The sequence below is a fragment of the Periplaneta americana genome, chromosome 3, assembly GCF_040183065.1.
Source record: "Periplaneta americana isolate PAMFEO1 chromosome 3, P.americana_PAMFEO1_priV1, whole genome shotgun sequence".
Taxonomy (NCBI): Eukaryota; Metazoa; Arthropoda; class Insecta; order Blattodea; family Blattidae; genus Periplaneta; species Periplaneta americana.
In genome coordinates, this window is record NC_091119.1 from 52,935,618 (window position 1) to 52,950,115 (window position 14,498).

At 34.5% G+C, this 14,498-nt stretch overlaps 1 protein-coding gene across 2 annotated transcripts in view; it reads left to right on the forward strand.

Moving 5' to 3' along the window:
- The window catches only part of jbug (filamin-type immunoglobulin domains fbug), a 396,750-nt gene that overhangs the window by 238,534 nt on the left and 143,718 nt on the right, over positions 1–14,498 (forward strand). For both annotated transcript variants that reach the window (XM_069820534.1, XM_069820535.1), the window contains 6 exons: positions 415–525; positions 2,940–3,329; positions 7,314–7,448; positions 8,620–8,793; positions 12,342–12,512; positions 13,859–13,997. In XM_069820534.1, the coding sequence (XP_069676635.1) occupies positions 415–525; positions 2,940–3,329; positions 7,314–7,448; positions 8,620–8,793; positions 12,342–12,512; positions 13,859–13,997 (1,120 nt within the window). The remainder of the gene's footprint in view (positions 1–414; positions 526–2,939; positions 3,330–7,313; positions 7,449–8,619; positions 8,794–12,341; positions 12,513–13,858; positions 13,998–14,498) is intronic.

Consider the following 14,498-nt stretch of genomic DNA (forward strand, 5'->3'; position numbering starts at 1 on the left):
TTCCCGCAGAAATGGTGTGTGTACCGGTACTTCATCTTGTTCTAAGTTATCTTAAACTGTTGTCTTTCTTCATGTTGACTCTATGGACAAAGAGTTCTATCCAGTGATTATCCAGAATCCTCACAAACGTTAAGACAGAATGGGTCAAAGGACCTAGTTCTTGAAGTAACATGATGATGACTACATTTGATAATAAAGTTCATATCTTGAATGGGAATTGAAAGGACGTGAAAGCCCTATATTTTTAATAGAAATAGTATAACAACTACCTGATTCATATTATTAAAACAAACAAATAAAAGTCCTATAAGCAATCAATTAATGAAGAATTTAATACATCTTTGCAGGTCCTACATTGTTATTTCCAAATGAACTGAGTGCCAAATAGTAAAAAAACTAAACAATGCATTGCAGATGGCAGGGAGAGCAGCCGTTCTCCTCAGATCAATTCTTCAGCTCCATATGTCAAAGTGACGCCACCCACGCCATCTGTCAGAGGTGCGGGTGACAGCTATTTCACTGAAGGTCGGTAATAGAGTTAGTCTGACAGCTCTTATTCTAATTAAAATAAATAATTAACACATTATGGTATTAATGAATTGGTGTAACATTTTTTCATCTTCATCATCTCTTTTGTTTTTAATTCATATACCTCTACTTTTAAAACAAATGCTTCAAATAACTAATTCATTTGACAGATTCTCTCTCACTCTTTGTCTGTCTTTCGTCTTTTCTTCCACCCTGTCTCTATCTCTCTGCATCTCTATTTCTGTTTCTCTCTGTCTGTGTTTCCGTCTACTCTCTATCTTTCTCTGCTTTTCTCTTTTATATTTGATTTATAACAGCTGATGCTCCACATACACAAGGACAGAGGATTAAGAAAAGAGAATTGAAGTACCAAGATATCTCAAATCTGATGTAAGGAAATTTCATTGGATCATAAACGCATACCCCATAATGTAATGCAAAGTTAAATGCTTGCTTTTGAAAATGAAGATGAGCCTCATATTTGAAGGAGTTTTATATTCGGATTAATATACTCGTAGTAATATAAGGGACGTTTAGATTGTTAAAAATAATTAAATCTGTTTAATAAAACTATAACATCTTGGCAATGAAAATAGTTCAAGAAAAAAATCATGTTTATGCTAATAAGGGAAACTTTTCATTGCTTCCTCTGCAGATTTTAACAAATGATAGCTTATTTTATTGCTCTGGAAGACCTGAAATCATAACATAAAATCAAAATATGCCGAAGTTGTGATCAAAAGGGCTTAAATAACGTTACAAGAATCATGAAAAAGCTACCGTAAACTGGAGTTACTTTGAACACAGAGGAAACTTTGAACATTTTTTCAGAAAATCATATTTAGGTTTCTACATGCTGCACTTGTTATAGATGAAGCCAATTGTTATAAAATCATTCTCATACCAAATTTACCTCCATCTGTAACAAGAGCAGCATGTAGAAACCTAAATACGATTTTCTGAAAAAATGTTCAAAGTTTCCTCTGTGTTCAAAGTAACCCCAGTTTACGGTATATGTAAACATGTATGGACATGGGAATGGCTTTGGAAAGACAATGAGTTATACATCTTGATTACACAACTTTTAACACTATATCACTTCGGAATATGTATTATACGTCTTTCTTGTGTTAAATTCTATTGTACCTGGTTAACATGTTTCGGCCTGTTATGGGCCTTCTTCAGAACTGGTTGTTGCTGGTCTTGGCGCCTAGAACAATACAAAATATACAGACACACAAAAACACATCCAAATGAAATTCTCAACACACAACTCAATTTCAGAATACACACACTCTTTGACTCCACATTACTCTACACAAACACACCCCCACAGGAAACAAAACAAAAGGCGCCAAGACCAGCAACAACCAGTTCTGAAGAAGGCCAATAACAGGCCGAAACATGTTAACCAGATATGATAGAATTTAACACGAGAAAGACATACAATACATATTCCTCATTAGCTCAACGATTGTTAAGTAGAGGACCTGTGTTCAAATTGAATATATATTATCTTTCTTTTTTTCTTCTTATAATGTTTTGTTTTCTTGTGTAATCCTTTTTATTAGTTTTTTTTTTCTTTCATTATCTGGATTCTAATGACAAAAATCCAGTGTTAATATAAACCAATAGAATAAAAGTGTTTCTTACTCATTTTCTTGCGAACAAAATAACTTAATTCTGAAATTAATGACAGTGAAAGGTTTCATTACTGAACAAATGATCAAAATAACACATATGTCACGTATGCTACAACAGATAAATGCCAGAGTATCACACTTGAAACATTTGTAATATTAACTATTAAGTGTAATAAGTCCTTATACAAGTACTCGGCAATAGTGTTGTCTCTTGGGGAACTCGAACACTTCAAAATTTCCGAAATTATCATGCATTACTTTGCAAAAGTCACGAGCTGTATTTAACGGATTCATCTAGCCACCAAAATCGTTTCCAATTCAAGATCTAATGCACCGTGCGTAATAAACAAACTGAAAGATCAAGTAGATGCATAGCAAGAATCTTCTTGTCCGTTCAGCTAGAACTGAGGAGGGATCTGTATATTTCTATCGGTATTCAGAAGTTCTGTTTTTTAAAGAAAAAAAAAGTAAGGGAATCGAACTCAGAACTTCTACTCGAAAGGTACGTCGCTAACTGGTTGAGCTAAGCAAACGTCGGTAAAATGATAAAGTATTGAAGTATGTCTATTGGCATGTAGTGACTTTTAACTAGGATTTACGCCCTTTAGAACAACTTCGGCATATTCTCAAGGTTGTTTCTTATTCTAGTTTTCATGAGCTTCAAAATGAGCTATATTCCATTAAAATGTGAAAGGGGTATGATGAAACATTTCCCTTGTAAGACACTGTTAGAATTTCCACAGCACTGAAGTTACTTTCATTCTGCAGAGAACAGTCATTCATCCCTGGAACAACGTCTTAGCCGCACCCACATTGTGGAGGACCGCATAAGCTCTCCATCTCGCCTCACAAATGGCCGTGGCCCCAGCCCCATCATCAGCAACAACTCGCCAAGTCCTGTCAACAGTCCGATGTATCGTGAAAGCCCGTTCAGTCCAATCTACAAGGTGTCGTCCAGTCCATCACACAGCCCCACCAGTCCACTGCTCAATAGCTCTAATGCATACAAGTCCTCGCCGAGTCCAGCCCACAGCCCTCTTGTCTTCAAGCACTCGCCCAGCCCTGCGAGCAGCCCTACACCGCGGGCACGCCGTGGCTCTGTGGATCTTCTGGACGAAGGCAGGGGCGGAGCTGTTGACACAACATCTAATGTTAGAGGTGAGCAGGCCTTATTGACATTATATCTTAATATTGTCACATTATTATTCGTAAATAGATGATGATCAAATGAGAATTCCGTGCTCTAAGCTCAAAGACATACTGCCGTGTTTAGACTTGCCAGATTTTCAGAATGTCAATAAGGGACACTTAACATTTTTACTTTCGAGCGATCATAGGAGTGAAGACTGAAGAATACGGGTCTCTTGTTTCCTCTTGAAGGCCAGAGAGGTTTCTGTAAGCATCCACTTAAAAATGACTGGAGTCTATATTCGAAGTAATTCAAGAGACTATGAGTTAAAATTCACTTATTTCCGAGGAAAGGTCTGTATTTTTTTAGTTCGTTATTTAACGACGCTGTATCAACTATTAGATTATTTAGTGTCGAGATTCGTATAGTGAAATGATATTTGGCGAGATGAGGCTGAGGATTTGCCATAGATTACCACACATTTCATGTTCAGGCTCTTCATGTTCCTCTGAACACCCCACACAAACAGTCGACTACCTGTTATTTGAGTGCCCACTACAAGAACGCAAGAGATACCGGCTAGAAACCCATCTTAGCATGTGCGATACAACTTTCTCACCACCAATAACAAAAGTTCTTCTGAAGCAATGTTGCATAAAGGATGTGTTTAAGACCTTGTAGAAAATAACAGTATTTAGTAACAGTGTCCTATTTATTCTTTTTGGAGCCAAATTTGTAACTTTTAAAAGTATGGCTATTATGTTGAAGTGTATGTGTTGTAGAGGATGCTTGATTTGTTATGTATGTGAATCATAGTTATGGGATGCTTGATGTCGTCGCAATGTCTTAATTATAGTTTGATTGTGTTTGTGTGACTATTATGTATTAATTTATGATGTATGTTACAGAAAGCTGCATAATTGTGTTATAGAGAACGGCTATAATAAATATTATGTTTATGTGTTGTAACTGTTTTCTGTATATCTCAAATTGATGCCTGATGTTTGACTTGCAATCGCAATGTTTAAATTACGGATAGTTTATGTTTCGTTTACATTGTGTAAGCTAATTTATTTTTCTTTTCTATTTGTTTTTATGCTTATTTTTTTGTGTGTAAAACTATAGCCCTAGCATACATATGTAAAATAGGGCTACCCCCCCCTCCCATTGGAGATACAATAATAATAATAATACCTCACATTTCTGATTGAGGTTCTCACTGGTATGTACATCTATCATCACGCAGTACATCTCACTTGACGATATGTGTCAGAGGAAGAACAATTGTTTGTATGTATCTGAAGTCTGACCAGTGTAATATGTAGCCAGTTGGCGATGTACGCAATGGACGGGAAAAGGAACTGGCCACACTACCCGATTATCTCCTGGCCTAGTTGCCTCATAAGCGGTGCCTTCTTGGTATCACTTGTGAGGTTCAGACCTGTCTTCGGTCAGTTGACTAAACAACAACCTCACATTTGCCTAAGGTTCGGGAAAACCTCGGAAAAAACCTTACCAGGTAATCAGCCCAAGCGGGAATCGAACTCACGCCCAAGCGCAACCCTAGATCAGCAGGCAAGCCCCTCAGCCTTCTGAGCTACGCCACTGACTGGTCTGTATTTTGTGTAGGTCTGGACTGTTTTTGATCTCAAGTGTTTGTAATAAAAATATTATCACTCTTTAATGTGAAATTTATTTACCTATTTTCTTTCCTTCATAGGAAATTACGTCAAATAGAATACATGAAATAACGAAATCGGTCACCTGTGAATCCTATAGAACAATCATATTTACAACCTATCTTTGCATTGGTAAAAAAATTACGTCATTCTTAATAAAGTCATAACAACCCTGACATATCACACTATAATTCAGTGTAATTTGAATTTCACTCTTTATCCCGCAAAGACATTTTTTACACCTTTTATTGTTCCATTTTGTATTTAAAACTAAAAATATTCTAATAAGGGCACTTGAGCTAGAAATGCTTAAAAAATCAGAAGACGAAATACGGGACTTTTTTTATGTCTATTATGATCGTCATAATAGACATGATTTTTCCTCCGAATATGGGAAATTCTGTATAATACAGGACGTCTGGCAAGTCGTGTTGGTTGACATAATTTGTTTCATCGTGGTGCGATTCATAAGAAGGGGGAAATGAAGACGATTCCTCTTCCCCGCTACAAAAAATACATCTCTTTCCTTCTCATACACTGCTTATTCGAGCCAGGGACTGGAACATGTTAATAAGTGTTTGGCATCCATTTTTAGAATTACTATTATTAGGCCTATAATACATTATACAAGATGGAAGGGATATAACTGTGAATTTAGGGAAAAATTATTTTTTTTCTGAGAAAAGTATTAGTTTGGGACTAATATAATATTAGAATGATTTGTTGTACTCTATCCAAGAAATAAGTTGTTAAAATCTGCGCAGTTATATTACTTCCATCTGTCCGCCAAGTTAGCTCTGTGGTAGCGCGTCTGCCTCCATACTACCTGGTCGAGGTTCGATTCCTGGCGGGGTCAGAAATTTTCATGTAAAGTTTCTACTTCGGGATTAGGAGAGATGATGGTGCACAAATTCTAATCACTAATTTGTGCACCAATATGTCTGGGTTAAATCCTAAATCTCTCTGCAGTACATATGAAGAGAAGGCATATGTCACTGTTACTAATTCGTCCATCAGATGGAAACATTAAGCCTGGTGGCTCCCTTTGTGCTATTCAACAGGAGTAGGCTACGTGCCAGCACCGGGTTTCCTCTTCTCCCTTCCTCACCATCATCATCCTCACCAATTCCCTACATTACACTTACACATACACTCACCCTAATACACGACATAACTCTTCACAGATACACGCATGCATAATGTGGCCTGCTAAAGTGGTGTGTAACTTGAAAATGGGCCACAGTCCTGCCATCTATCCGCAGTATGCAGAACCCGAATCAAGCAAGAAAAGTGGATACCAGTAGACATTAGACAGACACACACACATATTACTTCCATCCTGTATACTTACTGGAGATTAAGCAATGTCATCATGTACCGAACAATCTTGTCCAATGTAAAATCTATAAATTTTGCTAATGCTTGTTTTCGTTGTGAAGTGTGAAAAGATTTTCTGTCAGCTTCTATGTTACTACTAATTCCACAATTTGAGACATCTGGCCGACATCTACAGCTGACCACTAGGATCCAGAATACGGCTTCGAAGCTGGGTACCTGGTTCTAATGAAGTGCACTGGAAGCAATTTAAAACATGGGGGCATGAGATAGTTACTCTGCCTGCCATAAAAAATTCACTTCAATTAATCCCCAAGGAAAAAAAAAAAAAAAAAGATCCAGAATACAAAGCAGAGGTTAAATTAAAAATTAAGATACAATATGATTTGCAGAGAGAATACAGAACAATGATAAATTTAAGAATAAAGTACAATTTGATTTCGGAGAAACATGAGATGAAAGTACAATTAAGAGTACCGGTAATGAAATGAAGTAAAAAAAAAAATAATATTACGTAGTGTTATACAAGTGATTGTGTAAATTGGATAATGAATCTCTCAATACCATTAGACAAATTTGGTTAATGTCCTCATTAGAAAATTTAAGAGAAAGGAGAATAGTTTTAGTTAACTTAAATGAAATTCCCCTAGTGCCAAAAAGAAGTCCTTTCACTTCCCATGTATTAATATTCATTTTGTATCTCCCACTGAAGTGAGGAATACATGGATTGTAAATATACTTTTTTTCATCGTTAATGTTATTGGCTTGGTGATCATCCTTCTCAAAACAGACAGTGGGATCAAGAATGAGGCTTATGGTTTATCTTAATTTCTGTGTTCAGTTTCATCAAAGCATTCCATGTCTAGTGCTGATATTATCTTCTGTTGTGGATCTATGTTATACTTTTGTTGGTAGTTTCTTTCGGATTGTTACAATAAGGAATAGGGAATATATAGGAAATTCTTATATCTATCATCCCATTCGATTTTGTGTTGACAGTTTCTGCAATGCTCGGAGGCTCGAATCTTCGAGCTGATTCCTGGGATGCAATAGCCAAGACTAAATCACTTCTCTCTTATGGAAGTCTGGAATCCCTTGCAAACCTAACATCAAAAACAGAAGCCAGGTCACATGGTGAGTCTAATACAAAGAAAATCAATAGTAGATGCAATGCGCAGAAAATGTAAGATTCATGATAGACCCATCTTTGTAGCGAAAGCCATATTATTTTCATGTGACAGGTGACAGTAGTATTAATTAATAAATGAATTCAATGAACACTGAAACTGGAATCTTATTACAATAAATTTATTAAACATGTTTAGTTTGTTGTCCATGATAAGATATGCGAATAATTTATAATTAATTTAATGGGTAATAATGGAGGCAATGTCACAGAACTAGTGAAGTCAATGTGATAAGTACTTATATTCCTAAAATAAAAAAAAAAAATAATGTTTAACTTTAATTGATTTTTTTATAAAATGGGAATAAATAAGTAGGACATTCTACAATACTGATACTACATTAGAAGACATTTCAGGTCTTCACTATGCTAAAGTTGCCATAATTGTAATTAAATATCCTATGTAAGTTTACTGAATGTTATTAAGTGTATTATGTACGAAATGTAAAGCTAGAATATTCTTAAATTAAAGATATTTATGTTCATTAGATTTCTAAAGTCGATTTTTCAAAGTTAAAAGTGAAATCTGGTCATAACAGAATTGAATGTTACTGTACTTTAAGATATTAACTTATTTTAGTTTAATTTTTCTTGTAAAATAGATTCAAGATACTTTTTTACAGTAAGTTTCAAGCACTATGTATACTGGAACTTGCAAATAAAATTCATCTAATTATTGACGATATTTAATATGCTAATTTACCTGAGTGGAAAAACTTGTAAATGTCTCCTTGGAAGAAATCACGGCAGAGTACAGTGCTTGTATTTAGACCTGATTCTGCTCAGCTTGGTCTTGACGAGTCCATTGTTAGAATATATTACTTTGAGGGGTGTTGGGTTAGTTGTGGAATGGTATTCAGTGTGGTCAGAACTCTGTATGGTGTAGGACGTTCTGCTGCACAGAAAGTCGGGTGAGGGAAACAATCACATGCTACTTTCCCTTCCACTAACTCGCCCTGAATTAGTATTAGGTCTGAACAATCTCACTGTAAAAAGTAGTGATTGATTTCAGAATATAATACAATGAAGTGTTTGAAACCAAGATACTACATGATAATGTACATTAGTCATGATGTTGAATTTCTTGATTGAAATAAGATGCTTTTTGTTCGTTTTCAGAATTTTCACATCACCAGTCATCAGTTCATCAGCGTAACAGCACAACCACAACTACATCAGTCAATGAGGTCGATGCCACACATTCCCGGTTCCGAGGAAACTCGCCATCACCAGCAAGTCACCAGTACAGCAATGTCGTCAATCAGAGAAACAATGGAGGCCTGCTTATTATAGGTACGTTTGAGAGGACTAGAAGTCGGATTTATAATTTGTTATGAGTACAAGAGTAAAACGATCATGGAATTATTTTGTTTTTACATGTTTGTGTATGAAATGTTACCACGCCTTTCATAGACTATTACAATTTTTATTTTTATGTAACCATATTAAACCATATTACTTACATGTTAAAAACTATCAAAACATATTTTATTTTCTTAACAGTTTCGTGTTTACCACAGCAATGTAATCTAACATCATATTTTTAAATTGTAGAATTAATATTAATATTTATTAGGAACCAGTTGTTCTGTATGGTTCTGAAACTTGGACTCTCACTTTGAGAGAGGAACAGAGATTAAGGGTGTTCGAAAATAAGATGTTTAGGAAAATATTTGGGGCTAAGAGGGATGAAGTTACAGGAGAATGGAGAAAGTTACATAACACAGAACTGCACGCATTGTATTCTTCACCTGACATAATTAGGAACATTAAATCCAGACGTTTGAGATGGGTAGGGCATGTAGCATTTATGAATGAATCTAAAAATGCATATAGAGTGTTAGTTGGAAGACCTGAGGGCAAAAGACCTTTGGGGAGGTCAAGACGTAGATGGAGGAAAATATGAAAATTGATTTGAGGGATGTGGGATATGATGGTAGGGACTGGATTAATCTTGCTCAGGATAGGGATCGATGGCAGGCTTTGTAAGGGCTACAATGAACCTCCGGGTTTTTTAAAAGCCATTTGTAAGTTATTAGCTGTCAGTAGACATGTAATCAGTATAAGTTTCTGACATTGTCAAAATCTTAAAATTAAACATTAATTAGATTGAAATTATACAAAATAATTAAGAATAACAACTACAATGTACTGCACATAGATTGAAATTATGCAACAAATTGGAAATAATTGAGATTACAATGATCTACAGACAGGTAGACTGAAGTTATATAAAAAAAAAATTGCGAACAACAAAAATTACTTTAAACTACCGGTACTCATGGATAGAAATTATAGAGAATCAAAAAGTTACAAAAAAGAATTAAGTCTTAATTTATGTTGTCCACACTATTTCTCATCTTCATCATAATTAGTGTACATAACAAAAATTATTATCTTTAATATTAGGCTAGATGTTGATTCTGAAATACGACTATTTGGCCCGGGAGCTACAGAACTTTATCAATACCAGATAGTTGTTTATTTTTCCGAGTGGTGCATGAGGCTCATTTTAGGACCTTCTTTTGTAATGAAAGTCGGGGAAATGGTGGTGTTCTTCTGGTTGTCTACAATGATGTAAGATTTGCGGACTGTGATATTGACAGTGAGAAATTTTCTTCCCTTCCCTCTTCTTTTGCAGAAAGAATCACATACGGGGCATGCTACAAATTTAATATATATTTTTTTCTGTAGTAAAATGATAAATATAAGTGAGGGGAAAATGCTAGGGAAGTTGTGACATTTTCATTTCAATCATTGGAAATTTTGTGTGATAAGATTTCTGTAAAAATGTTATGTTTGAGGAAATATAACATATCTAAATGAACTATTTTTTTAAATCACTGGGTACGTATTTTAAAGAAATGTAGGCCTACCTATAAACTTGTATCTATAAATCTTACATTCTGAAAACGGCCTCCAAACCATGCAACATAGATTTAACACTGGCAGAAAGAAGTAACGGAATATGAGGGAGTTCCTTTTCACAATAAAATTACTAATAAAACGTAACTAGGTGTGTACATAATCAGCTTTTATTAGGTTGCATGCCAACTGCTACACCCTTCGCATCACACAACTTAACTGGTCTGTTGATGAGTGAGAATTTCGATCATTAGTTGGATGGCACAGCAATTGCTGTACCTCACTGGATTGAGTGAAAAAGAATATTGTGTTGCTGTTAAACGAATAATTAAAAGAAATGCTGTTGGGACGAGTAACAATTCAATCTCGATTCATTTAAAATAATATAATAAAGATAGTGGTTGCTCAAGCCTGCAACTAGGCCAGGAACCGCCACTGCTATCAATGGATAATCAGATCTTGTAATACAGATGTATAGAAATGTTAGACATAAATAACGATTATTTCACTGAAGTATGACAGATCTTTTCTTTTCCTTGGTATGTTTTCTCGAAGAGTGAAAAATGTTACTGACAATTTTAAATGAATTATAAATATTTTTGGAAGCATAAACTATAATTGATATATAAGTGATTTCCATCTAATAGATGACATAAAAAATTTAGTTTTAAATGTTTTAACTTTGATTGTTTTTCTTTTATGCATTTCACATAATAAATTTGTTAGACTCAGCTCTCTCTATATTTATTAAATACAAAATTAAACACTGATTAACTGTACAACTTTTTTAGTGTGTTAACGTTTTAGGAAATTACCTGGCTGACTAGTTTCGAAGTATTATTCTTCATTGTCCAAAGTCTATAATAGGCTTTGAACAGTGAAGAATAACACTGATTAACTTTACAACTTTACAAGGCTAGGCTTTGGACAATGAAAGTTAACACTTCGAAACTAGTCAGCCAGGTAATTCCTAAAAAGTTAACACAGTAAAGAAGTTGTAAAGTTAATCAGTGTTTATAAAAGTGTACTATATAGAACAATGAATGAACAAAATTAATATTTTGGTAGACTTTCATTTATCTTAATTAGTATAACATGCTATATACCATCTGACATGGCTGAGAGTAGGTATGTGGTCAATATTTAGGAATTATGATCATTGAATGTATGGAAATGTTTTTTTTTTTTCAAATATTAATTATGTTTTATTTAGAAGTTATATACAATACGTAGCATAAATTTGCTCAAGATATCTTACCACCCCCATTTTCTTTTCCAGTTTCTTTCCTTGCATGAGATAAGTTTCCAATAATTCGAAGGGGACAATGGTTAAACATTAAAATTGTTGCTTTAACGTATTTTATAGGATGTGTGTACGAATCAATCAATCTTCTTAATGTATCCAGCTGTTTGCTGACAATATAAAGTCCACTGTAGTTCACTGTAGTCTATTTAGTGTTTGTTTTTCATGAGAAATGAGGGGTATTTTGATCGGTGTTCATTATAGATGCCTGTTGCTAGTAGCCAGAGTTGGGGTGTAGTCAATATATACTGCAGGGCTGTGTCTTCTGCAACTGGTACTGATGATTTTAATTTACTTCTTTTGTGGTTTATGGATGGACAGTATAGAAGAATGTGTTCCAGATCTTCATCATGATTATTACACCATAGACAAGTAGAATTATCAGAAATGTGAAATCAGTGTAGGTACAATTGGATGTGTGTACAAAGGAAATAACGATTATGTAAATACTGCCTTCATATATTTCTAGGATATTTGTAAATTGTAAGAGGAATGGTTTTGAATAGATATGGTCATGGTTAATTCATCTGATGCAGCATTATATAAGAAACATTTAAGGAATGAGAAAGTGTGAACAATTTCATACTTTCCTATGATTGTTCTAAGTGTGGAATTTTTTACAGAGGAAATTCCCAATAAAAATGAAAGTCTACATGTCTTATTCACTGTACAGGGTCGAGAAACTCGCCTACAGATAATCGAAGTGGGAATGGCACAGGCTCAGTGCCCGCAACAGTGACAGGAGACGGACTGAAACTGGTGCCTGTGAACCGCCAGAGCACCATCAACATCGACCTGCACGACAATGTTGCTGATCTAAATGACGTGGCCGTCATTGTGACAGGTGTGTTTCTAATATTGTGGCTCGCATTTTCATATACACTGTTATTCACTGCATTTATAGTTTTCTGCCCAAGGGCACGTCTTCCACTGCAAAACCAGCATTCTTAAATCTTTCCTCTTTTCCACCTTCCTCTTAGTTTCCACATACGACCCATGTATCTTACTGTTGTCTTATTATCTGATATCTTCTTCTGCCTCGAACTTCCTTCCCGTTTGCCATTCCTTACACTGTATCCTTCATTAAGCACTTTCTTCTTAGCCAGTGACCCAACTAATTTGTTTTTCTCTTTCTGCTCAGTTTCAGCATTATTCTTCTTCACCCACTCTTTCTAGCATAGATTCAATTCTTATTCTGTCTGTCCATTTTACACGCTCAATTCTTCTCCATATCCACATTTGAAATGCTTGAGTGGAAGAAAAGGCAGATTGCCTTAACTCTGCCAGGGAAAATAAAACTATTATTATTATTATTATTATTATTATTATTATTATTATTATTATTATTATTATTACTATTATTATTATTATTATTATTATTATTATTATTATTATTATTATTATTGTTCTCGTTGTTGTTGTTGTTTTTGTTGTTGTTTAATGTATAGTTTGAATATTTTATTGTTGTTTTAATACTGGATTCAACTCTAACACATATTTTGTTATTATTGTTTCAAGTTATTTTTCATTTCACATCTATCAATGAACGTCTATTCATATACATTTATTGCAATTAATGTCATTATTTTTAATTGTTGTCATTATTTGTAATTTTTGTCATTATTTATATTTTTTGTATATTTATATTTGCCATTAATTGTATTTTTTCCCCCATTATTTGTATTTTTGTCATTTGTGCTGAACTATTATTGGCCTCTGGCTGTTGTACAGCACACCAAAAGTTTAGTAAATAAATATGTTGTTGTTATTATTATTATTATTATTATTATTATTATTATTATTATTATTATCATTATTATTATTATTAAATGCTTTCAGTAATTTTTTTTTTTCACTTCATTATAATGTCCATATTTCTCCTCCTTACAATGCCACATTCCGCACAAAGCATTTTATCAGTCTCTTCTTTAGTTATTTTTTCCAAATGTCCACAGAAAATACTTATTTTCCTATTAAAAGCTTCCTTTGCCATTTGCAGTACTCCTTTTGACTTCTTGACAGCAACTAATGCGACTAGTTACTTACAGTACACCCGAAGTATTTGAAGCTGTTCACTCATTCCATTGCCTCATTTCGAATTTGCACGTTTATCTTCTTTATTTTTCTTACAATAACCATGATCTTCTCCTTAATGAATAAATAAAGTCAAGTTAACTCTGTTGTCTGCAGCTCCATCTCGTCGAAACTTGCCAGTGAAGCTGTTCAGGAACAGAGACCAGATTCTGGCAAACTTCACAGCAACTGAGATTGGTGAACACATCATTGACATACGAGTTAGGGATCAGAGAGTGGTGGGAGCTCCTTTCAGGTAGGTATTTCTGTTAAAATCTGAAGAAACTGGTACTATGGCTTATTTGTTTGTTCGTGTTTCTCTGTGTGTAAAATGGATTTGCGGGAGGTGGGATATGATGATAGAGAGTGGATTAATCTTGCACACGTTAGGGACATTGTTCAGATTTACAGAAGTGTTTAATAAATTTTAAAGGAGGAAAAGTTCGTCTAAAGGGCTGGATTCGGGAAGAGTACCTAAAACGCTTATTGCATTTCCACGTTGAATAGATATACTTAATTGTTGACACAAATTAGTGCAACGGCGATCACCAGTAATGGAAATAAAAATTTGGCCGATTTGAGATACCAAAATTTTAGCGTCATGACTCCAAGGACCGAAAGTCTGCACAGCAAAGGGGATAAAGATATAATTGTCTAAACGATGTGCATATATACATTAATTAATATAACGGTACTGGAAAGAAGAAAAATAAACCAAGAAGAACAGAAAGGAAAGAAAATATAAATGGGAGAGGAA